We start from the raw sequence: 24617 nt of genomic DNA, 5'->3' as shown, positions 1-24617 counted from the left end.
TGGAACAGCTAGTTCCCTTGCCGGTCTAGGAATGGTAGAACGATGGGTTCGATGACGGTTTGGATGTACCGTGCACTATTCAGTGTCCCCTCGACGATCACCAGTGGTGTACGGCCAGTGTAGGAGATAGCTCCCCACACCATGATGCCGGGTGTTGGCCCTGTGTGCCTCGGTCGCATGCAGTCCTGATTGTGGCGCTCACCTGCACGGCGCCAAACACGCATACGACCATCATTGGCACCAAGGCAGAAGCGACTCTCATCGCTGAAGACGACACGTCTCCATTCGTCCCTCCATTCACGCCTGTCGCGACACCACTGGAGGCGGGCTGCACGATGTTGGGGCGTGAGAGGAAGACGGACTAACGGCGTGCGGGACCGTAGCCCAGCTTCATGGAGACGGTTGCGAATGTTCCTCGCCGATACCCCAGGAGCAACAGTGTCCCTAATTTGCTGGGAAGTGGCGGTGCGGTCCCCTACGGCACTGCGTAGGATCCTACGATCTTGGCGTGCATCCGTGCGTCGCTGCGGTCCGGTCCCAGGTCGACGGGCACGTGCACCTTCCGCCGACCACTGGCGACAACATCGATGTACTGTGGAGACCTCACGCCCCACGTGTTGAGCAATTCGGCGGTACGTCCACCCGGCCTCCCGCATGCCCACTATACGCCCTCGCTCAAAGTCCGTCAACTGCACATACGGTTCACGTCCACGCTGTCGCGGCATGCTACCAGTGTTAAAGACTGCGATGGAGCTCCGTATGCCACGGCAAACTGGCTGACACAGACGGCGGCGGTGCACAAATGCTGCGCAGCTAGCGCCATTCGACGGCCAACACCGCGGTTCCTGGTGTGTCCGCTGTGCCGTGCGTGTGATCATTGCTTGTACAGCCCTCTCGCAGTGTCAGGAGCAAGTATGGTGGGTCTGACACACCGGTGTCAATGTGTTCTTTTTTCCATTTCCAGGAGTATATATATATATATATATATATATATATATATATATATATATATATATATATGGAAGCCTCTCAGTATGTACACTAGCTATTTGTCACATGGAGTGCTGGAGTGCTGACAAACATAACGTAAAGTTTGAATGCGTAATATGAATGATTTTTTACCTGACTTATGTCACCCATTTTTTTCAGGCACCATGCAGTATCACACTATCACAGCAAGGTAACTGGTAACTGGTGGCTCTGCTCCAGAAATTTCAAGCTGAACATCATAATCATCTTTCTCAGCATTTCTGTGTTATTAGACTGAACTTTAGCTACATGTCGGGAACCGCAACTATTTAGTACAGTCACATGGCACTATCACATTACAGTCTCCAAAGGAAGTTCACCACAGATTTTTCCACATCAGTTACAGTAACCAGTCATTCAGTATGTAAGAGTGATGTAGGGCTCTGTTGCTAGCTCATGCCTTTAACCCCGCCTTTACAGATTTTTGAGTCCCATTTTTTTTTTTTTTTTCCTCTAAAGCTCGAATCCCTCAACGCAGCTGCTCAGGTTTTAGTTTTGTCATCAATTGCCTGCACTGCCACTACCATTGTGCCTCAATTATCACTCAGATTAGAAGGGTTGTTACTGAAAATACCAGCGACATGAAGTGGACCTGAACCTAGAGTTATGGTCTGGGGTACGATTTCGTATGGCAGAAGGAGCAGCACTCTCGTGGTTATCCCACGCACATGGCTGCAAATTTATACCTCAGTCTTGTGATTCAACAAGTTGTGCTTAGAGCTCGAACCGAAAGATTTAGGAGTTCCTTTTTCCCACGCACCATTCGAGAGTGGCATGGTAGAGAAGTAGTACGAAAATGGTTCGATGAATCCTCTGCCAGGCACTTAAGTGTGAATTGCAGAGTAATCATGTTGATGTATATGTAGACATTCACGAACAGCATTCAGGGATGTTTTCCAACAGTATAACGCTCGGCCACACAGCGATATCGTAACCCAAGATGCTCTACTAAGTGTCAGCATGTTGCCTTGGCCTACTCGATCTTCTGGTCTGTCACCAATCGAGCACGTGTCGGCATAATCGGACGATAAGTGCAGCCCCCTCCACGAACAGCATTAACCGTCCCTGAATTGATCGACCAACTGCCTCAGGCATGGAACTCCATTCCCCAAGCTTACACCCAGAACTTGCGCAACACAACGTATGCACGTGTGCATGCTTGCATTTAACATTCTGTCGGTTACACAGGTTACTAATGTGCCAGCATTTCGTATTTGCAATGGATTATCTCTCGCTTACATTAATCTATGTTGCAACGTTAATCACTTAAATGTTTCCCAAAATTTTATTACTCTACGTTAATTATTTTTTGGTGGTGCGATTTTTTCCCGTCAGTGTATATAGTAAACTTCAAATTGCCCATTTACTCTCTGCCAGAGAACCAAACAACTTAGTCTTGCTAGATAATTTAAATATACAAAACGATAAAGCAACAGGTATATTTTTTGTCGAATATTGTTATAAACGCAAGATTGTTTTAAGTTGGTAGCAATTGCGAAATGCAACAGATGTTGCATACAATTGATCCTTCTACATCTGCATCTACATCTACACGACTACTTTGCAATTCACATTTAAGTGCTTCTAATTGGTTTACTTACTTATTATTTCTTAAACTTAGCACCATTTGGAAAACATTTGTTTACAATTTCGTAACAAGATTGTGTTACTGAAACAGCTAAACGAAGACATCACCTTCTTCGAGCCGACCGATTCCCTCGTCAGAAAACTGACCCAGCTGACTGACGTGCCAGTATATTACTACAAATTCGACTATCCTGGGCCTAACGTCCCTACAAATGAATGGGGTAAGTGACTGACACTTGGCATGATATCTTACTGATCACGTTTAAATTATGTGTCTATTCAAAGAATATGGGTCTTCATTTCGTCCGTAGTTCCAAACTGGTAAATAGGTAACATAAATATTTGTGACTCTAGCTAAAACATCTATTTTTCCATGAAGTCACACGTACCCATAGTTGTAAGTCACTTGTTTGTGCTTCATGTCCAAGAAAGTGAGGTTGTTTAGCGAAAAGACTTTTACCCATTTAAGAAGGAATCTAACCATCACGTTGTCAGATTTAATTTGAGGCGGGAAATGTTTTGTTTCAATTTTGTTGTACTCGGAGACAGAGACTTCAACTTTTTCTCTCTGTTGAGACAGCTTTTAACGTGTTGCAGTGCTTAAGACTCTGGAATTGTATTCGCGAGCTGTTGAAATTCCCTCTGGGACATTTTCTTGAATCGGTTAAGGCGAATTCCGGGTTCGATCCTCGGAAGAGGACACATCCGATTTCTTCCTCATCCTCGTGTCATCTATGGTTTTGCAACGTCTATGCTCTAACATTCCTTCTTTCGTTCTTCCATTTATCTTCCTTTACTTCCCACTTTGTAGAAAAATCATATAATTATCACCTAACGTCAGTAGTAATTTCGAGCAACCCAAGGGAACTAATGGGTTGTGAGATATCTGGCTTACTGATTTGCTGTCTCTTTAGGAAAAATTTTTATCTGCGAGGAGATTTCTATGTAATGTAAAGGTCGCTCACTCTCGCCATGGAAGCCCCTACTATTTTGCCAGCTTCAAGGATGAGGAATGTGTGTGGGTCGCTTTTACTTCTTTTTTTCCTCTTTTGGGTCATTACTCTTCTGGTTGGTTTGATGCGGCACGATTTCCTCTACCTCAGAGATGCAATTGAAACCTGAATCCTCAGTATTTTGCTGGATGTATTCAAGCCTCTCTTCCACTACAGTTTTTACTCTCTACAGCTCGCCCTAGTTCGATGGAAGTTATTCCCCGATGTCTTAACAGATGCCCTGTCATTCTGAACCCTTTTCATGTCAGAGTTTCCCATATATTCACTTCCTCTGCGATTCTGCAAACAACCACCCCATTCCTTACCTTATCGGTCCGCCTCATTTTCAACACTGGTCTGTAACACCACACCTCAAACGCTTCATTGCTCTTTAGTTCCGGTTTTCCGACAGTCCATATTTCTTACCTCACAGTGCTATGCCCTAAACGTACATTCTCAGAATTTTTTTCCCTAAATTAAGGCCTTTGTTTGATACAAATAGACTTCTCTTGGCCAGGTATATCCTTTCTGCCGGTGCTAATCTGCTTTTGAAGTGTCCTCTTTGCTCCGTCAATCATGGGTTATTTCGCTGCCTAGGTAGCAAAATTTCTTAACTTCATCTACTTCGTGATCATCTATCATAATGACAAATTTTACGCTGTTCTCAGTTCTGCTACTTCTCATTACTTTCACCTTCATCGATTTACTCTCAGTCCACATCCTGTACGCATTACGCTGTACATTCCATTCAGCAGATCCTGTAATTCTTCTTCATTTTCACTGAGGATAGCACTGTCTCCAGCGAATCTTATCATTGATATCCTTCCACCCTGAATTTTAATTCCAGTCTTGAACATTTCTTCTATTTCCAGCATTGCTTCTTCAATGTATAGATTGAACAGTAGGGACGAGAGATCACATCCCTATTTTCTCTCTCTCTCTCTCTATTCGTTTAGTCGGTTCCGACTCTTCGTGACCCCATGAACCAAATCACGCCACTTTTTCCTGTCTTGCACTTTCTCCCGTAGACCTTCCAGGTTGGAACACATTGCTTCTGTGATGCCATCGATCCATCTCATACTCTGACGTCCTCTTCTTCTAGTTCCTTCAATCTTCCCCAGCATTAATGTTTTTTCCAGCGAGGCATGCCTTCGCATTGTGTGTCCAAAGTAGGCCAGCTTTTGTTTTAAGATTAGACCTTCCAGGGAGAAATCTGGTTTAATTTGCTCCAATATTGATCTGTTGGTTCTCTTTGCAGTCCATGGAACTCTAAGAAGTTTCCTCCAACACCACAATTCGAAGGAGTCAATTCTTCGCCGTTCAGCCTTTCTAATGGTCCAGGTCTCACATCCATACATCACAACTGGGAAGACCATAGCCCTCACAATACGGATCTTTGTTGCTAGTGTTATATCTCTGGACCTTATAACCTTGTCAAGGTTTGACATCGCCTGTCTACCGAGCAACAGGCGTCTCCGGATTTCATGGCTGCAGTCACCGTCAGCAGAGATCTGGGAACCGAGATAACTGAATGTGGTCACTACCTCCATGGTTTCTCCTGCTATATCCCACGAATTGGTAGGTGTAGTTGCCATAATTTTCGTTTTCTTCACATTCAGCGTAAGACCAGCCTTTACACTTTCGTCTTTCACCTTCAGTAAGAGTGTTCTCAATTCTTCTTCACTTTCTGCCAACAGGATCGTATCATCCGCGTACCTGAGGTTGTTTACATTTATTCCAGCTATTTTAATTCCTGTTTCTCCTTCATCTAGCCTCGCATTCCTCATGACATGTTCTGCATACAGATTGAATAAGTACGGTGACAGTATGCAGCCTTGCCGGACCCCTTTCTGAATCTTTATCCATTTCGTTGTTCCATATATAGTTCTCACCGTGGCTTCTTAGTCAAGGTATAAACTCCGTATCAGATGAATGAGGTGATCTGGTACACCCATGTTTTTCAGTACGTTCCATAATTTGTTGTGATCGACGCAGTCAAAGGCTTTGGCGTAGTCAATAAAACAGAGGTACACATCTTTCTGGAATTCTCTCGCTTTTTCCATAATCCACCGAATGTTAGCAATTTGATCTATAGTTCCTCTTCCTTTCCTAAATCCAGCTTGTTCTTCTGGCAGCTCTCGATCTAAATATTGACGAAGTCTATTTTGTAAGATTTTCAACATAGCTTTGCTAGCATGTGAAATAAGCGCGATTGTTCGGTAATCTGAGCATTCTTTAGCACTTTTCTACTTTGGAATGGGGATGAATACTGATCTTTTCCAGTCTTCTGGCCACTGCTGCGTGATCCATATTTTTTGTCATATTGAGTGCAGCACTTTCACTGCATCCTTTCCAGTGACTTTAAACAATTCTGCTGGTATTTCATCATGTCCACTAGTTTTGTTATCAGCCATATTTTCAAGGGCCCTCTGGATTTCGCTCTCCAAAATATCTGGCTCTAGATCTAAATTAACATTAACATCAGCAGTAGGAGCCCTGTCATGATGCAGTTCTTTCTTGTATAGGTCTTCTACATATTCTGCCCATCTTTCCTTAAAATCCTCTGCTTCACTCAGATCTTTCCCGTTTCTATCTTTTATCATTCCAATTTTTGCCTGGAATTTTCCTTTAATTTCTCTAATTTTCTTATAAAGATCTCTTGTCTTCCCCATTACGTTACTATCTTCAACTTCCTTGCACTGTTCATTAAAGAATATATTTTTATCTCTTCTAGCTAATTTCTGAAGATCTTTATTTAATTCAAACATAGCTGATCTATCTCCCTTGATTTTTGCTTTCCTTCGTTCTTCTGCAACTTGCAGTGCCTCAACTGATAGCCATCTAGCCTTCTTACTGTTCCTTTTCTTGCGAATGTGTTTCTCTGCGGCCTCCTTGACAGTTTTAGCTACTTCTGTCCACATCTCTTGCGAGCTTTTGTCCTCCAGCTGTAATACATTAAATCTGTTTTGTACCTCTACAGCATAGTCGGAGGGTATAGAGTTAAGGCCGTATCGGCAAGTTGGGTTACTTTTTGCTACATTCTGAAGTTTCAGCCGAAATTTTGCAATCAGGAGCTCATGATCTGATCCGCAGTCAGCCCCAGGTCTTGTTGTAGCTGACTGAACCGCGCTCTTCCACCTCTGATTACAAAGTATGTAATCAATTTGGTTCCGGTGTTGGCCATCTGGCGAAGTCCAGGTATATAGGCGTCGTTTTGTTAGTTGAAACAGTGTATTAGCAATTATCAATGAATTTTCTTGGCAGAATTCTAGGAGTTTCTGTCTAGCTTCATTTGTTGTAGCAAGACCATATTTCCCTGTTATACCTTCTACAGCTTCATTTCCCACTTTTGCATTCCAATCTCCAACTATGTAGACGATATCCTTTTTTGGTGTTGACAGTAGTAATTCTTGTAAATCTCCATAGAACTGGTCAATAATTTCCTTTTCAGCATCGGTTGTTGGAGCATAAACTTGAATTACTGTGATGTTGAGGGGCTGACCTTGAAGTCTGATGGACATCATTCTATCATTTTTATATTTGCATCCCATCACAGCTTTTCTCACTTTATCACTAACTATGAAGGCTACTCCATTACTTCTGTTGTTATCGTGCCCAGAATAATACACCATATGGCCATCCGAAGCAAATTCTCCCATGCCAGTCCACCGCATTTCAAAAAAATGGCTCTGAGCACTATGGGACTTAACATCTATGGTCATCAGTCCCCTAGAACTTAGAACTACTTAAACCTAACTAACCTAAGGACATCACACAACACCCAGCCATCACGAGGCAGAGTAAATCCCTGACCCCGCCGGGAATCGAACCACCGCATTTCACTTATTCCCAATATGTCGATGTTAATTTTCTCCATTTCTCTTTTCACTATGTCTAGTTTTCCTTGATACATGGATCTTACATTCCATGTTCCTATGCAGTGCTTCTCTTTGCACCATCTGACTCTTCGTGAAGCTCCTCTCAACCTGGTTCCCCCCGGAGATCCGATCGGGGAACTTGAAACTCCGGAACATTTTGAGCTGAGCGAAGCCATGGGGTTTTCTTGGGATAGTTCAGTGGTGGTTTCCCGTTGCCTTCCACTGTCCTCCAACTCCTATCTGCTCACCGACTCAGTTTCCCGCTGGGGTTGGTTACCCAACCTTCCGCTGAGTTGCTCGGCTTAATAGGGGCACCACGTGTAGGTAGGAAGTTGGAGAATTGAGGTGGCAGAGGCTGTGAGAACTCTCTTGCTGAGTTCTTGTAATCGCGTATCACCCCCATTTTATGCCAGAGTCTCATGATGTCTGCAGAGACCCCCCCAGGTCATTTCCTATTTTTTCCCTATTTTTTCCCTATTTTACACCTCTTTTAATCCGAGGACAACGTTCTTGGTCTTCGACTCTTATAATTCCCTTTTAGTTCTACAGCTTATTCAGGTTTTCCCGAAAGTTTCGTACATCTTACACCATTTGACATTTTCATACGCTTCTTCCAGGTCGACACATCCTATGAACGTGTGTTGACTATTATTTAGTCTTGTTCCATTATCAACGTCAACGTCAGAACTGCCTCTCTAATCGTCATCTAACACGTCCTCAATTTTCTTTTCCTTTCTTCTGAATGTTAATCTTTTCAGCAACTTGGATACATGACATGTTAAGCTGATTGTGAAATAATACCCGTACTCACCTGCTCTTTAAGTCTTCAGAATTGTGTGTGTGATATTTTTACGAAAGTCAGATGGTGTTTAGCTGGACTCATACGTGCTACATACTAAGGTGAGTAGTCGTTTTGTTACCACTTCCCGCTACGATTTTAAATATTCTGATGGAATACTATCTGAAACTTCTACCTCATTTGATGTAAAGACCTCCGAAGCTCCATTAAATTCTGATTTTAATAGTGGATCCCATACTGCTTCAATATCGACTCCTGTTTCTTCTTCTATCACATCAGACACGTCTTCCCCCTCGCAGATGTTTTCAGTGTACTCTTTCCACGTATCCGCTTTCTCCTCTCCATTTAACAGCAAAATTCCTATTGCACTCTCAATGCTACAACCCTTGCTTTTAATTCCTCCGCAGGTTGTTCAGACTTTCCTACATGCGGAAACAGTCCTTCCGACCATCATTCCGTTTTCGATATCTTCACGTTTTTCGTGCAGCCATTTCGCCTTATCTTACCTGGACTTCTTATTTATTTCATTCTTAAGTGAATTGTATTTCTGTATTCCTGAGTTACCCGGAACACTTTTGTACCTCCTCAATTCCTCGATCAACTGAAGTACTTTTTGTAATGCCAATGACTTCTACCCAGTTCCCTTCTTCGTACTTACATTTTCTGTTGTAACCTGTTGTAACCGCGACCGTAATGGTCACGGGGTGGCCGAGAAAGCGCGGCGGGACCAAACGGAGAGCGGCCCGCGAACAAACAAACGGAAAGGAGGGACAGGAAACAACGAGGGACGATCGAGAGAGACCTTAACGACGACAACACGCAAGATGCAACGGAGTGACAGACACAACCAAACGAATCCAAGACGTCCACTAGTAATGAAAACAAAGAACGGTAAACACGCTATCTGTTGTCGAGGCGATATGCCAAGCCTCACGCAACGATTAGACTCGCTGGCTGAGCGAGAGGCAGGCGCTCTATGGGGGGCGCCGCTATTGGCCGGTGGAACCACGTGTTCCACCGTGGTGCCCTCACACTGAATGCGGGCCGGGAGGCGCGCGCCGCCACAGCTTACGGCGCCATGGTGCAGAGACCTCTAGGGGGTCTTCGACGTCCATGACGACTGGCGCGGATTCAAATTCAGCGGCGCGCGGTACCAGATTTTCTTTCCAGTTTCTGTGATTGCCCTTCTTGGGAATGTCCATTGCTGTCTACATGCTGAGTTATTCTTTATAGCAATATCTATATCTTAAGGTAACTTAAAGCATATCTGTTCATTCCTTAGTACTTCTGTGTCCCACTTTTTTGTATATTGATTCTTCTTGACTAGCCCCTTGAACTACAGCCTACTCCTCATCACTCCTAAATTGTGATTTGAGTCTATATCTGCTCTCCAGTACACCTGACAATCCGGTATCTTACTCCGGAATCTTTGCCTTACCATGATGAAATCTAACTGAAATCTTCCCGTATCTCGCGGCCTTTTCTAGGTATGCCTCCTCCTCTTGTGATTCTTGAACAGAGTATTCGCTATTATTCGCTAATATTTATTGCAGAACTTAAATAGTCTGTCTCTTTTCATTCGTAGTACCAATCCCATATTCTCCTGTAACCCTTTCTTTTACTCCCTCCCCTGCAACCGCATTCCATCCCCCTATGACTAATAGACTTTCCTCTCCCTTGATTTAGTACATTAACCGTTCAGTACCGTCATATACGTTTATACTGCTTCATCTTCAGTTTGCGACGTCGGCATTTATACCTGAACTATTATTGTAGGCGTTGATTTGCTGTCAGATCTAGTGAGAGCAACCCTATTGCTGAACTGTTCACAGACATACACTCTATCCGACCTTCCTATTCACAACTGACTCTACTCCAGTTATTCCATTTTCTGCTGCTGTTGACATTACCCTGCACTGATCCGACGAGAAATCCTTGTCTTCCTTGCATTTCACTTCAGTGCCCACACTACATCTCTGTAAACAACGGCCGGAAAGCTCTGGCAGTCGTTAAATTTCTCGGCGACAGAAACCCGCTCCTTGGTCGCGTAGCCAAGCGAGAACCACTGTGTGAAAGTTCTCATCGTTGTAAAATCTCTTTCGGCCCCAGACATTCATTCACGGATATGGCTTGGTGAAAGGTCTGGATTTCCCGAGTAGCGTCACCCAAGCCAGTGCGTCGTTGGTCAAATTGTTGGCACGATGGCCCTATGGCCGGACGCAACATTGGATTTGATCCATATTCTGCCAAAATTTCACAGACAAATTTTGTGCTATTCTGCACAAGAATCGTACTGCCAGCGTACTTCAATTTGGAGGTCTTTTCAGTTGCCGCGTCATTCCCATGACACACTGTGAAGCAGCTCCTATCCGTACCACAGCAAAATGGCGTCCGCAAGAAACCAGGAACCTGTACTCTCTTCTGCCAGAGCGCCACTCTTGTTGGACAATGGTATTGGCGTGTGACGTGTTGTGCAACATTTCTTGATACCCCAACGAATAGTTTCTATTTTTAGTTTTATTGAAAAGGAAAAAAAAGACCGATGTTGTCTTTGCTTAAGGGCACAAAGTTTACGTTGTACTAGTTTCGTTTATCGATATTACAAATGTAAAAGCCGAATTTGCGAAAATTCTAACGCATGTTGAAATCAAAAGTTGTGGAAAGTACTTCAGATTGTAAATGTCTGGGATTTTAATATATGTGAGGCTTGTTGCTGCAACACGTAATTCATAATACCGTAACTATGAAGCATTAATCAGTCGGCAAAGCAGTCATTGACTCTGTACTTTACCAAAGACTGCGCCCTCACTGATAACTTTGACTGACACGTAAACAAGATCTTTCAGATTTTTTTATTGTCAAAGCATGTAGTCGTATCTGCAGGATATTCTTCTATAGCACTTTAACATATTAATGCCCGTAAAACAAAAATGTCAGGAAATTAAATTTTTTATGAGTGGCTATGTCATGTTGTACACTCATACTGTTTTAGGAAAGACGTTATGAATTAAGTCCAAAAAGTTGCTTATATTTTGAGATGTTTATTTAATCACGACAGGCCTGTTTCAGCACTATTGCAATCATCAGGCGAGCTGAACGTAATGGTTTTATTATATACTATTTTATAGGACAGATGGTAGCCTACTTGTCATATATGACATTGACAACGATACATTTATGGAATTCTTAACTTACCTATAACGTCGCTGGTTAGTCACTCAAACGTTTTTCTTACGTCTTTTAAAGTTATTTTATTACCTAGCTTTCATAGGCTGTATTTGTTGGAAGTTATAGCCTGAATTTTATTTGTTGTGTGTGACAATTTTTTGTTTGACGTTTAACCAACGATGTTATAAGATTACATCAAAATGGTTACTTATCGATTTCCCTTGGTTACCGTGTTGTTTATTTTTATCTGTTAATGTGTTATTGGTTTGACTTAGCTTATGTCTTTGGTTGTTTATCCGTTTTCATGATCGATGATTCGAATAAAATTTTCTATATACTGTTTGTGTTTTAGATCTAATTGCTCGTTGATTATTTGTTGTGGATATTTGTGTGCATGTGTGTAGATTTCGACCTCTTCCAGAATATTGAGTAAGCGACCTTAATGTGCTACATGCAAAATTTTCATTACTTTTTCTACATTGTCTGTGTTATGTTGTTCTATCTGTAGGTGTTGAAAGAAGGACGATGGGTTGCGTTCATTGTTTCTAGTGCGCTCCCTGCATCTGATATTAAAGTTCCGGCCTGTTTGACCTATATAGAACTTATCACAATCTTTACAATGAATTTTGTATATATCTGTTTTAGCAAAGTTAAGAGTATAGTGAACCTAACTTTTCAGGCGTCATACATGGCGGAGAACTGCCGTCTCTCTTTGTGCGGAAGGATACTGAGTATAATTTGGATCCTGAGTCCGAGGAGGACCGAGTACGGAGAAACGTGTTACGTCTCTGGACCAACTTTGCAAAATACGGGTACGTGTCTATGAAATAAGTGTAAGGTAAAGACTGTTGTACACTGTCGCACTTGTATTACATTCCCGGGATCGTAAAACGTTAATTCTGTTCTTGCACAATGTTCATGTCTGGAGTTGGTGTTTTAATTTTTCCGTGGTTTGCCGCAGCCACACAAGAACGGTGATCATTCACTCAGTAACGACGGGCTTCTTTCCAACACCTTTCCTACTAAATAATACTAAATTTCAAAACATTTTACTCTTTAATCGCATTACTCGCGGGAGGATTTAATGAATAGATTTTGTGTTATGAAGTTAATTATTCTGATTTTGTTTTACAGTTTTATTTTTTATTGTAAAACTGCTGTGTATGTGAGCTCACTTTAAAATACCCGGAAGTTCACTTGTAGATCGTCACATGACAGTCTACCATTGACGGGAATCATGGTATTGATGTAGTGTGTGTGTGTGTGCCAGTGGATTACGTGTAATCAGTGCAGCAAGAGAAGACAGAACGACGGAAAGGAGCCGTCTTATCTGATTGGGCTATGAAAATACCGTCAATGAAGTTGTCTGATGTCTCGGTGTCTGCAACTAACGATGCACCAATGGCAGATTTGTAAACCGTAGTGAGAATAATCGTCCCAAGATATAACTGGCAACGAGAGGAGTCGAGTGTCACGCCTTGTCAGTGACAAGTAGTTTCCAACTCTGTGGTGCCGTCAGTGAATGGAGATCGATCTCAACCAGTTACCGAGCGCATATTGCGAAGGGGGCGGGCAGGAATGGACAGTGAGAGTCGGTACCACGCAAAAGGCCATCGCTCATACTAGCACGTAAAGCTACACGTCACCAGCTCGCCAAACAACACAGGAACTGCACAGAAGCTGTACAGTAGCTGGCTTCAGGCGTGTAGCGTGGCCTGCTGTATCTTTTTGAAAGATGCTTGCCGTCAAGTGCACCAGCGGCCCAGTGAGACGTTAAAGGCGCAATACGCGAGGGTGCACTTCAGGCCAGAGGTGGTTCTGTGATATTCTGGTACAGCGTTTCGTTCATCGACTTGAGCCCATTCATTCAGGTTGCTGTCTATACGCACCGGAATGTTTTTTTCAATCATTCTCGAGGATCGAGTTTCATGATGAATACGCTGTGGTCACTTCCGATTTCCAAAACAACAACAGGAGTGTTCACAGGGCTACACTCATAGTTCCTTTTCTGACTAGCACCCAGGTACTCTATTGCATCTCCAATGATACCCTGAATTATCGGTCCTTAGATCGAGCGGAAATATTCGGGACTACTTCGATCAGCGGGCGAAACGCAACATATTTAAGAGAAATATCTTGAGACAAATTCTTGGGCCATTGGAAAAGAATGGTGTCCCTAGAAGGAGATTCAGTTATGAATTACATATTCGTTGTCATGAACCACGCGTGAGGACATAAAACTGAAAAGCCTGAATTGGCTTGGTCATGTAGAGAGCTAATGACACAATGGTTAAGGAGATGTTAATGCAATGCCTGAAGGAACTACAATGGTTGCAAGTCTTGCGTCGCCCGAAGAATAAGGTCCTAGCAAGGCTGGTACCTCACGACCAGATCACAAAGTAAACGCTATCGTTGCCTGACGCGGCAACGAACGAGAAACGTCGCCATAAACACGCCCTCCAGAGGTTTCATACGCCACCGCTGCTGGAAGATTACTTACGTCACAGGGTAGTGCGGCTCAGCCGCAGACTGAAATCATAGTTTACGAAGACGACAGCATAGTCTTTCTTCATACAGAAAAGCGCTAGTTATATTAGAAGTCAGGACTGTAACGAAATTTGTAGTCAGTAGTACAATGAGTTGAGTTTATCTTTCCCAAATGTATGAAATATTTACACATTCCTGTGGACATGGATTGTTTCCAAGTTACGTATTTCAGATTATTCGGAGTTTAATAAAGTGATCTAATAATTTTCGAGAGTTGCAGTATTCACTCGACCTCCTCCAGAAGTAACTGGCCTTGCTAGGACCCACTATATAGCCCAAGCGAATGTTTCCAGTGGACTGTGTTCGGCACCACAGGCGACTAAAATTAAAGTTGCAGAAAAGTATCAGAGAGGACTAAGAAATAACGCAATTCGGATTTGGAGAGGAAATAATTGAATAGTCTTCTACAGAATACCAGGGCTCACAAATGGATGCAGTAACACTGATGATAATGATCATGACAGAAATCAAGATCCTCGAAGTCTAATGGTAGTGCTAGATCAAATTGTCAGTGAATGGCTTCAACTGGATATGGCGTAGACTAAGGGACTTGAGGAATTCCAACCTCGCGGAATTCAGGCCATTAGCTGGAGGAGTTATTACCGTTATGTCACCAGCGGCTAGCTAATTCTTATTTGCCCTGACGTGCCATTTAGTTTTTCTGTATTTCTGGTGGTTTCCTGTAATTCGTATTCTGTACGGAAAACTTGTGGCTGCTAGCTGCCATTGCACAACACCTGAAATATTTTTACAGAAAGTACACTGTACAGTCTCATTATGTACGGTAACCACCAACCAAATGCCTGAATAACCACCTTTTGCAGAGCGAATATGCAGGAAAAGAATTGAGGTTCTGGAAGGTACCGACAGGGATATGGAGCCGTGACGACTCCAATGCTGTGGCCACCTGCTCTGGATTTATCAGTTGAGGATCCATGGCACTACCAGCTCAGTCGGGTAATCCCACATGTACTCTACTGGATCTAATTCAGGGGAGTTTAATGGCCAGGGGATAAACTGCACTTCGAACCACGCACGTACAATGAAAGCTGTGAGACATGTTAAATTGTCCTGCTGGTAGACGCCATCGTGCCGAGAAGGAACAAACTGCATGTAGTGGGTGGAAATGGTCCCCAAGGATAGATGCATACTTTGGCTGGACCACGAGGCCTTCCAGAATGACGTGATCACCCAGGGAGCACCACAAAAACGTTCACCAGACCATAACACTCCCTCCTCCGGCCTTGAGCCTTCTGACGAATGATGCAACCTGTTTGCTTTCGGACGTTTAACGCGGTACATCCCAACAGCCATCTGTTCGACGCAGCATTAAACTTGAATCACCTGAAAAGGGCCCCTGTCAGCACTCGGGGACGTCCAGTTGCGGTATAATCCACCAAATTCCAACATTCGACGCCGATGTACAGTGGTCAGCAATGGTATATGAATCACGCACCTGCTGCGGAGAGTTATAGACAGCAACGTTCGCTGAACAGTCGTTGAGGAGACACTATTGGTAGCCTCTTGGTTCATCTGGACGGTCAGTTGCTCAACATTGCACGTCAGTTAGCCCGTAACCCATCTCCGCAGCTTCCGTTCACTTTTGTCATCTATGGCCCGTGGTACACCACAACTGCCTCGGTGCCCGGTTTGGCTAGCGTAGTTTTATTATACACGATACACTCTAACCACGGCAGCACATGAACAATTTACAAACCTAGCCGTTCTGGAAATCCTTCCACCCTAGACCCGCAATCCAATGATCACGCCCTTTTGGACGGCAGATAAATCACTCTATGGCAACGACTGCACTCTTATCAGCGTCCCGCCGACACACTTTTTATGCCCTCTATTGCTAGTGCTGCCACCTGCCGTCTGCCAGTGGTTATAGCACGTCGACATAGATACATCTGGTCGTCATATTAACGTGACTGATCCGTGTATGTTTCTGTAACAAACGCTATTGGCACAAGTGTAAATAAATTTAACACTACAACATCAATTTCGCAGAAACAGCAGGAAATATTTAATGTAAAACCTACCGTCAGTTTGGTGTGTAAGAAGTAAAGACCGGAGTTATTAGACTCAAGGTAAGCGTCGAGGAAGCACAGCATGTCACTCAATGTTATGTCTGTACTTCTCCAGGAACCCTACGACCGAGGCGGATCCCGTGCTCTGGGAGCCATATGACCTGACCAGCCGCAGCTACCTGCTGATGCAAGCCAACTTCTCGCTTGCCCACAACAAGGACAGCGAACGGATGGATTTCTGGAACCAGAATGTGCCGCTGTTGCCGTACCCTGGCACATACTAGTGGGAGAGGTGTTCAACTACAGGAAACAGAAAGTTACACAATGTATCGAACAAACCATGTAACGTACTACGCAGTTCGAAATGTCCAAGAGTATATCTTTGGCTTCAATTCGCTGGACACGTTCGATATTATTTTCAGTTTTCATTGCTTCCAAAAATGTTTGAAGGTATCATGCAGTGGAATATCACTAATGTTATAAACAAACGCATCAATTAATTCCACGGTCCACTGTAATGAATATATAGACGTATCGATACCTACTTTCATCATATATATGTTACCTGTAATTGTCCATTACAAAGTGAGAAGCGATTTTCACAGCGGAAATACTAAGCTGTCCGCGAAAGTACGTACATGAAGTAAGAAGACGGAAACGGAAATAAACTACATTTTAACCTTCAAATATAGCTATTTTGCTAACTTCACGATAGCGGACTACAATGATCTTCGTCACTGTTGGCCAACGAATGCCTGAAATACCTTTGCAGCAGTGGTTCCCCACCTATCTGAGACCGTTACCCCTAAGCCCTAACTGTAATGATACATTCACTGGTACCTCCCTCCCTCCTCCCATCATTTTAACATTAGCGCCTAGCTATAGGATGGAAAACAATTTTCTTTGGACAATTTCCCTAGGCGTTTTATTAACCTGCGAAGTAATCTGGCTGTGAGGCACTTAGTACTGCTTGCTTATAACACCATTTCCTTTCTTTTTTTTTTCACCAATAATAATTATGATACTGTCCAGGCCCCACAGCCATGTACTTGTAGTAGCAATCACATTTTACTGTTGTGTTTTCCTGTCGTTTATCTGTTACGAAGTGAATAATGAAACAGTTTGTGATCCTCTGCCGGCCGAAGTGGCCGTGCGGTTAAAGGCGCTGCAGTCTGGAACCGCAAGACCGCTACGGTCGCAGGTTCGAATCCTGCCTCGGGCATGGATGTTTGTGATGTCATTGGGTTAGTTAGGTTTAAGTAGTTCTAAGTTCTAGGGGACTAGCGACCTCAGCAGTTGAGTCCCATAGTGCTCAGAGCCATTTGAACCATTTGTGATCCTCTCCGGGAACTACCTAAAACCAGAATAAAGCATTTCATGAGATATTTAAGCGTTTACTTGCATCGTATGTATGTCTCAGTTTTAATGTGGCCGATGAGCGGTACAAAGTATGTACATAGTGGGTGAACTTTGTGAGGAAGATGTTGTACGTACTTACAGTCTTATGGAAAGTGACACTAGTAATTATCTTTTAAAAGTAATTTAGCCTGGTGACTGAAACACAGGGGAACACTTTTGTTTTTACCACTCAGAAAATTACATTCTACCACTTAAGAGGGTAATTACCCCGAGTTGGGTACCGCTGGTCCACAGAATCTTGTAAGATTAATATTTGCCGACATCACCCTTCACATCGAGTATTTTCTAAAACAGTTAATGTAAATAATAAGGGTTTAAATTCATTCCCTGCATTTATTGTCCCTGTTTAACGTATCGCAGCATTTCATGCAGAAAGTTTTCAGGTTTTGTTTTGGTCTATTCAAATTAACGTGGAAAAAGTCGTCGATTATATCTAAAAAATATCTGCAAGACAAATGTATTTCTCATTAAGGTTAAACCGATATCTGGTACAGTGATAACGTGTTCTTGCAGATGAGACAGAAGAGATTAGCGCTAGTGAACACAGATCCCCTTGAAACATCTCAGGCACAAGTAATAGTGTTGACATATTTGACTGTGCTACAAAATTTATTTACGAGCCTTTGGGGACAATTTTCAGATCAAAAATTTTCGTCGATCAAGAGTAACCGCTTGGAAAGAAGACCGATATGTGGCCTTGACTGCACGATGCAGTATAGCTACGTCACCAAAGCATTCTTGTACAGCATACGAAACACGAAATTCGATTTCTCGACAAGCTATGTGTATGAAGCTAAGAACACTTGGTTTGTACGTTAACTGCACCAAAATGTGGAAGGACGAGAAGAGATTTTAACGTCTCCTAGACAGGTAAGTTATCAGAGGCGTATCACAAACTTACGCGAGCAGTGATGCGGAATAAAATCAGTCGTTTTCACTTCAGAAGAATGGTCATTGCATTATCTTAAATAATTTAGACATACCAGGGGAACCTATATCAGGAAGGTAAGACAGACGCAGGGACACGTTTACAAAGGAATCGGACTGGTTCCTGGATCTATACAAGAACTTCGTCATCACAGATGAATCGCGCGTCAGCTGGAAGTACGGTTTTCTCTTCCGGCAATCTAGAAGGTTATGTCTCCGGACCCGGAATAGGTATCCTGTATTGCGAGATATTTTTCCGCTGTAGGAGGACTGGAACTGGAGGCACTCAGATTCCCGATGCCACCCCAGGATCTGATTGAATGAGATGTATCTGAGAAGCTGATAAGGGCTGGAGCGCTGTGTTGACACCATACCCTCCATACTGCGTCCAAATGACGCCATTGGCAGACGATACATGGTGGGTCGTCAGTATTGAATGGAGGTAATTTCATAAATACAACCGATTTCACAACAGGAGTTTATTTTCAGGAGCAATTGTATGACAGGCATCTTCGTTGGAACTTACATCGATGTTGTTTGCATGGAGTAGTAGCTTATCTCTGTTAACCTCTTAGTCATGACGTGGTAACATCTGGTGATCTCACGACCTAACAGGATATTTACGCTTCTTCGTGTGGGATTGGGGTTTTCTGCTTCATTTCCTGTATTTTTTTGTGCAAGGGATGATGAACATTCGCGGCTCTAGAGAACATGAGTCCCAGTGCAGTTTACACAAACGGTGGTGACAAACATTGTGTTCCAGGTACATATGACGCTTTCCCACATTCTGACAATAATGACGACGATTATTATCTTGGTTTGTGGGGCGCTCAATAGTGTGGTTATCAGTGGCCGTACCAATTCCCAATACTGACACTATCCAGTCTCGCCAGTTGCCTGAATGACGATGAAATGATGAGGACAACACAAACACCCAGTCCCCGGGGGGAGATAAATACCGATCCATTCGGAATCGAACCTGAGACCACGTGAGCCCACATTCAGCAGAAGTATCTCCTGACGTTGTCAACTTATAGTGGTGACCATTTAGTGCTAGAATCTGAAATACAGTAGTGGGCGGTACTGGTACGCAAGGTCGAAAATGAGCACAAGTTCGCCGAAATTGAGTTTTGACGCACATCTAAACAGTGCTTTGTATTTATTTGCATTAATTTTAAAACCTGATCTGATTAGGGCCATCTGGTCCACTTTAATATTAGACCAGGATTTCACACATAGAGTACTTCTTCACATCAAAGTTACTTAAGAAATAACAATGTTAATGTGACTAATACCATCAAAATTACTTGAGCGTCTATAATAATAAAGTGCATAAATACTTTTGGCTATGAACCCATAAAGTTAATTCTGGCAGTACTTTTACTGCCACTGCTGATGCACCTAATAGTGAAAACAGTAATATTAATAATATTGAAATAACAGCAATAATGATAGTGGCAGAGAGTACCTTCTCGGAAGTTTGAGCGCGATCTGTCACAGAGGGTGAGGTTTCAGCTTTAAAGTGAATGTCACAGTAGAGTGAGGTACAGTGTTTAAGCTGAAGGCTCTGGAATTCGTACGTACGGGGTGAGAAGGATTTACATTTTTATTTATTTAATACGATATACTTACGCAGGGGAGCGACAAAAATACGGAAACAGTGAGAGAAATACATGCTTAAATATTAATGCAGATCCTAGACAAGCCCGCAGGTTGCGCTGTTGTATTTAACCACGAACGGCAGCTTCCCATTATCCTCAGTATGTTGCTAATGTGAGTCGTGTTCAGAACAGTGTTCTGCGTAATTTTGAGTGCATTATGTTGGAGCTAAATGAAATCGAAAGTGGGCAAATTATTCGTGCTCGTATAAAAAAAAAAGGTTCAAATGGCTCTGAGCACTATGGGACTTAACATCTGAAGTCATCAGTCCCCTAGAACTTAGAACTACTTAAACCTAACTACCCTAAGGACATCACACACATCCATACCCGAGGCAGGATTCGAACCTGCGACCGTAGCGGTCGCGCGGTTCCAGACTGTAGCGCCTAGATCCGCTCGGCCACCCTGGCCGGCGTGGTCGTATAGTGAGTGCTTCCGTAAGCAACAGAGACGAAGTGTTTGGCTGTGAGACTGGAATAACAGTTTCAAGACGCACCGCATCGAAGATCTATACCACACACACCAAAAGCGGAGAAACATGGTCCACTAGGTCACAGCGTGGACGACAGTGTGTGTTGAGTGATTGTGAGATACTATCACAGAAGACAATTATGGCGACAAATAAGAGGACAACAGCTTCAAAAATCAGCATATAATGGAATGTCGCAGTCGCGAACCACGTCAGCACTAAAGCAAAGCGAGAGGATCTCCATGAACAGGGAGTTGCAGTGTAAGCTGGAATTTCAAAACCATTCACCAGTGAAGGATATGCCCGCAACAGCGGTACGTGCTGTGAAGGCCGTAAAATTTGGACAATAGAGCAATTGAACAAAGACCCTTTGATCGAATTAGTTTTGTTTCACACTTCTGGACAAGTTTACGTCGAAAGAGTGAAACATAGCAGGAGTGGAGCGATGGTTTGTGTAACCATATCGTGGTACACCATGGGACCCTTCGTTACTCAGTAAGCATAATGTGACCATTTTGGTTGATCAGGCGAGTCCCATGGTAGAATGTTTGTTTCCCAGTGGTGGCGCAGTATTCCAAGACGGGAGGTCCACTGCAGAGACAACCTGCATCGTCCAGAACTGGTTTTGTGAGCACGAGAATGATAGCATCTGCCCTGGATACCAGTTCCAAATCTTTATATTACTGAGCCTTTTTGGTCTACTTTGGAGAGTGGCTGCGTGATCGCTATCCTCCTCCGTCATTGTTACCGAAACATGTCACCATCTTGCAGGAAGAATGGCGGAAAATTGCCTTAAAAACAGTACAAGACCTGTATTTATCCATCCTGTGATGATTGGTACCTGTTTTGAATGTCAATCGGTTTCCTACATCTACAGACACTACCTGATTTGCGGGAAGAATGATAAAAGATTCCCTTGAAAATCATACAAGAGCTGTACTCATTCATTCTGAAACCACTGGAATCTCTTTTTAACGCCAACGTGCTCAGCTTTTCACATTTAAGTGCTGGCAGAGGGTTCATCGAGGCACTTTCAATATTTTTGTATACGTCTCCAGTCTTGAAAAGCGTAGAAACGAACACTTAATCTTTCCATGTAAGCTGTGATTAATCTTATTTTATTAAAATGTTCAGTTCTCTCTGCGTAGGTGGATGTCAAAAAATTCTTTCGCATTCGCATGAGAACGTTGGAGACCGAAATTTCGTGAAAAGATCTCGCTGCAACGCAAAACGCCTTAGTTTTAATGATTGCCACCCCAACTCGCGTATCGTATCCGTGACGCTCTCTCCCCTATTTGGTGATAATACAAAACAAGCTGCCTTTCTTTGAACTTTTTAGACGTCCCCTGCCAATCCTTTCTCGTAAGATTCACATATCGCACAGAAATCATGGATGTGTGTGGGCTGAGCTCGCACTGTCGAAACGTCAGTGCCCACGGCCGCAAAGCAATTGACTGATGGCATGATGACGTTGATGCACACACAAAATGCCATTGGCCACAGGGATGGTGAAGGGAGGACAGATCTGGGGAAGGGGGGTGGAATTCCGGGAAATAGGGGAGCGCGAGGGAGTTCCAGGAATGCAGACGCTGATATCAATTCTTCTCTGACCAGAAAATACTCTGTTACCCTATTATTGCTCTCCATCGTGATCTCACACCGTATTAAGTACCACGTCTCAACTTTGTAATGCCCAGGAGAGCATCAGGAATTGCGATGACTTCAGTGTAATTATTGCCTTTCAATAAAAGTCGCATTTCTTTGAGTTACATTTTGTACTGTACTACAGCAGTTCTTTCTATTTATGGTCTAGATTTCATCTAGCTGTTTTACTTGGCAGTGTCACATCATGTGAAAGTTACTGTTGTCCTTACGTTTTGCTCACCAGTGAAGTTCCTGAAGTGCAGCTGAGCTCAGTCTGTCACGACCTGGACCTTTCAGACTACAGCATATCTCATTAAATGCAGTAAACTGAGTTCGTCCCCCCTATTGGTTAGTGGGAAATGCCGGGCGCACCACTGCACCTCGGCGTGCGGCTGTCTGCCTCAGTCAGCTGCAGCACGAAGATTCCAAGACATTCAATAAGGAACACACTGAAAGCAAGCCTGGAGGTCTCCCCTTGTGAACCAGGCAGGTACAGGCATCACGTGCCCTCTAGTGGAGCACTATGATATTCGTGGCTAAGTAATAACGCAAAGATGTGTTAAGGGAAAATTCTATCTATGCAAGCAAATAAAAGGCTCCACGCTGTAGCAGCGAAATTAGTGGAGCATTCGTGTTTTAGTTTGCTTAGTCCCCTGCTAAAAGTTACTGGCTGGTCGCTTCTTTGGCAATTCAGAGAACGTGTCCTTTCGGCACACGCTATCTGATTGTTCGCTGAACTCATGATCGGCAGCAGCTCATTGTTTAACGCGCCCGTCGCAGTGACCCAAGCGCCACGTGAGCTCCAGCACAGCCTATCCATGGTAATGTCGCTCCAGACTATGAAGTCGGTGTTGTGTATGCCCTCCAGTCCGGAAACTAGACACGACGGTTTCAGCTCCAACGCTCAACCCGAAGAACACCAGAACCGCATCTCGCACCTGGACGAAGTTTTCGGCCAGTGAAACTGAGGGTAAGGGCACCAATGCAGGACTCGGCATCAACTTCCGTTGTGCATTGCAGTTCGGCGGTCCTCACACATCAATTAATGGTTATAGGGATTTTCTGTGATTTCTCCATTGCATACGCATCGCGCTCGCTGTATTCACTTCGCTGGACTGTAGCGTTTACTCTTATCACAGCCCTGCCATTTTTTTCACTATTATCAGGCCTTACTATTTTTGTATCACTTCACACGTGAGAGTATTTTACTCGTCAATCGCGTTTCACATCACATACATATATACACAAATGGTTCTCCTTCAAGAATAAAGTTTCAAATAAAATTGACAATACTACATACATTTTACATAGACACAGACATTGACAATAATAAACTTGACAAATAAGTTTACAATTCACATTTCATATATGGACTCCATGACATGCACTATCTTACGCACTAATATGTAAATCAGAAGGAATCTTACATTTTTCTGAATATTTATATGTTATTTTCTTGTCTTCCAAGACAGACCTGCGCATTTTTACCTTCACGACTACACATACAAAATACGTTCCAGGATCGCTCACTACATGGAAAAAAGACAATTAGTTATGGTCTGCTTCAGAGGTCAAGCTACTTCTAGGATTGCTACTTCTAGTGTGTCGTTAGTGTGCTTATTCTATCCTTGGCATTTTATAAATCTTCATGCTATGTCTAATATTTAACAAGTGCTCGTTTGTGAGCGACTATGGGGAATGTTTTATCCCTTGACAATCGTGACTTCATCACTGCTGGTTAATCGTCGTAATACTTCACATTCATCTACACATATTTCAAGCCCTATTTTTGCCTGTTTGGTACTACGACATACATATGTTTACATTCGTAACGTGTGACCGGTAATTTTACTGTATTTTTATCATGTGTAATTCCACTAATAATTCATTCCCGCTACAGAAGAAGGTGCTTATGCTAAATGTACTACTTTCGCTTCTGCGTGTGTCAAGAACTCAGTGTAGAAAATGTTGTTTTACTGCATTTTGTGTTCATCTCTCGTACGAATTGTATATCATGGTTGGTTCGTTTGTGGGATTAAAGGGACCAGACTGCGACGGTCATCGGTCCCTAATTGTATATAATGTTTTCATTTATATTCACCTTATAGTTGCTCAAGCTGTAACAGTTAGTCGCTAAGGAAGTATTTTCGTTCTAAGTTATTTTTCATTCTGATGTATATGTAGCCAATTACTGTTTGGTGTACGTTAAATGTACCGTGTTCCTTTGTCACTATTGACCTCACTGTTTCTTCTTTACTCTTCACTGCTTCTTCGAGATGTTCGTTCTCACAATTACTTACCGTAAATATTTCATCATACTTTGCTTTCCACACTCATACAATCATTCATTCTGACACTTAAAACTACATAATTTATTCTTTTTTACGTGACCTTCGTTGCCCTTTCCTAGGTATCCCTGTAATACCCACCTTCATATTCTTCGTTGTATAACCATATAATTATTCATTA

General features: G+C 43.0%; 1 protein-coding gene across 1 annotated transcript in view; it reads left to right on the top strand.

The window, feature by feature from the left end:
* Positions 1-16446, top strand: part of LOC126474518 (venom carboxylesterase-6-like) — a 105084-nt gene extending 88638 nt beyond the window's left edge. The window contains exons 7-9 of the mRNA XM_050101990.1: positions 2708-2837; positions 12133-12265; positions 16146-16446. Of these exons, the coding sequence (XP_049957947.1) occupies positions 2708-2837; positions 12133-12265; positions 16146-16314 (432 nt within the window). The 3' untranslated portion in view covers positions 16315-16446. The remainder of the gene's footprint in view (positions 1-2707; positions 2838-12132; positions 12266-16145) is intronic.
* Positions 16447-24617: the final 8171 nt, after the last annotated feature.

The sequence above is a fragment of the Schistocerca serialis genome, chromosome 4 (assembly GCF_023864345.2).
Source record: "Schistocerca serialis cubense isolate TAMUIC-IGC-003099 chromosome 4, iqSchSeri2.2, whole genome shotgun sequence".
NCBI classification, from domain to species: Eukaryota; Metazoa; Arthropoda; class Insecta; order Orthoptera; family Acrididae; genus Schistocerca; species Schistocerca serialis.
Note: the sequence above shows the minus strand (reverse complement) of the source record. Positions and strands in the feature narration are given on the sequence as shown.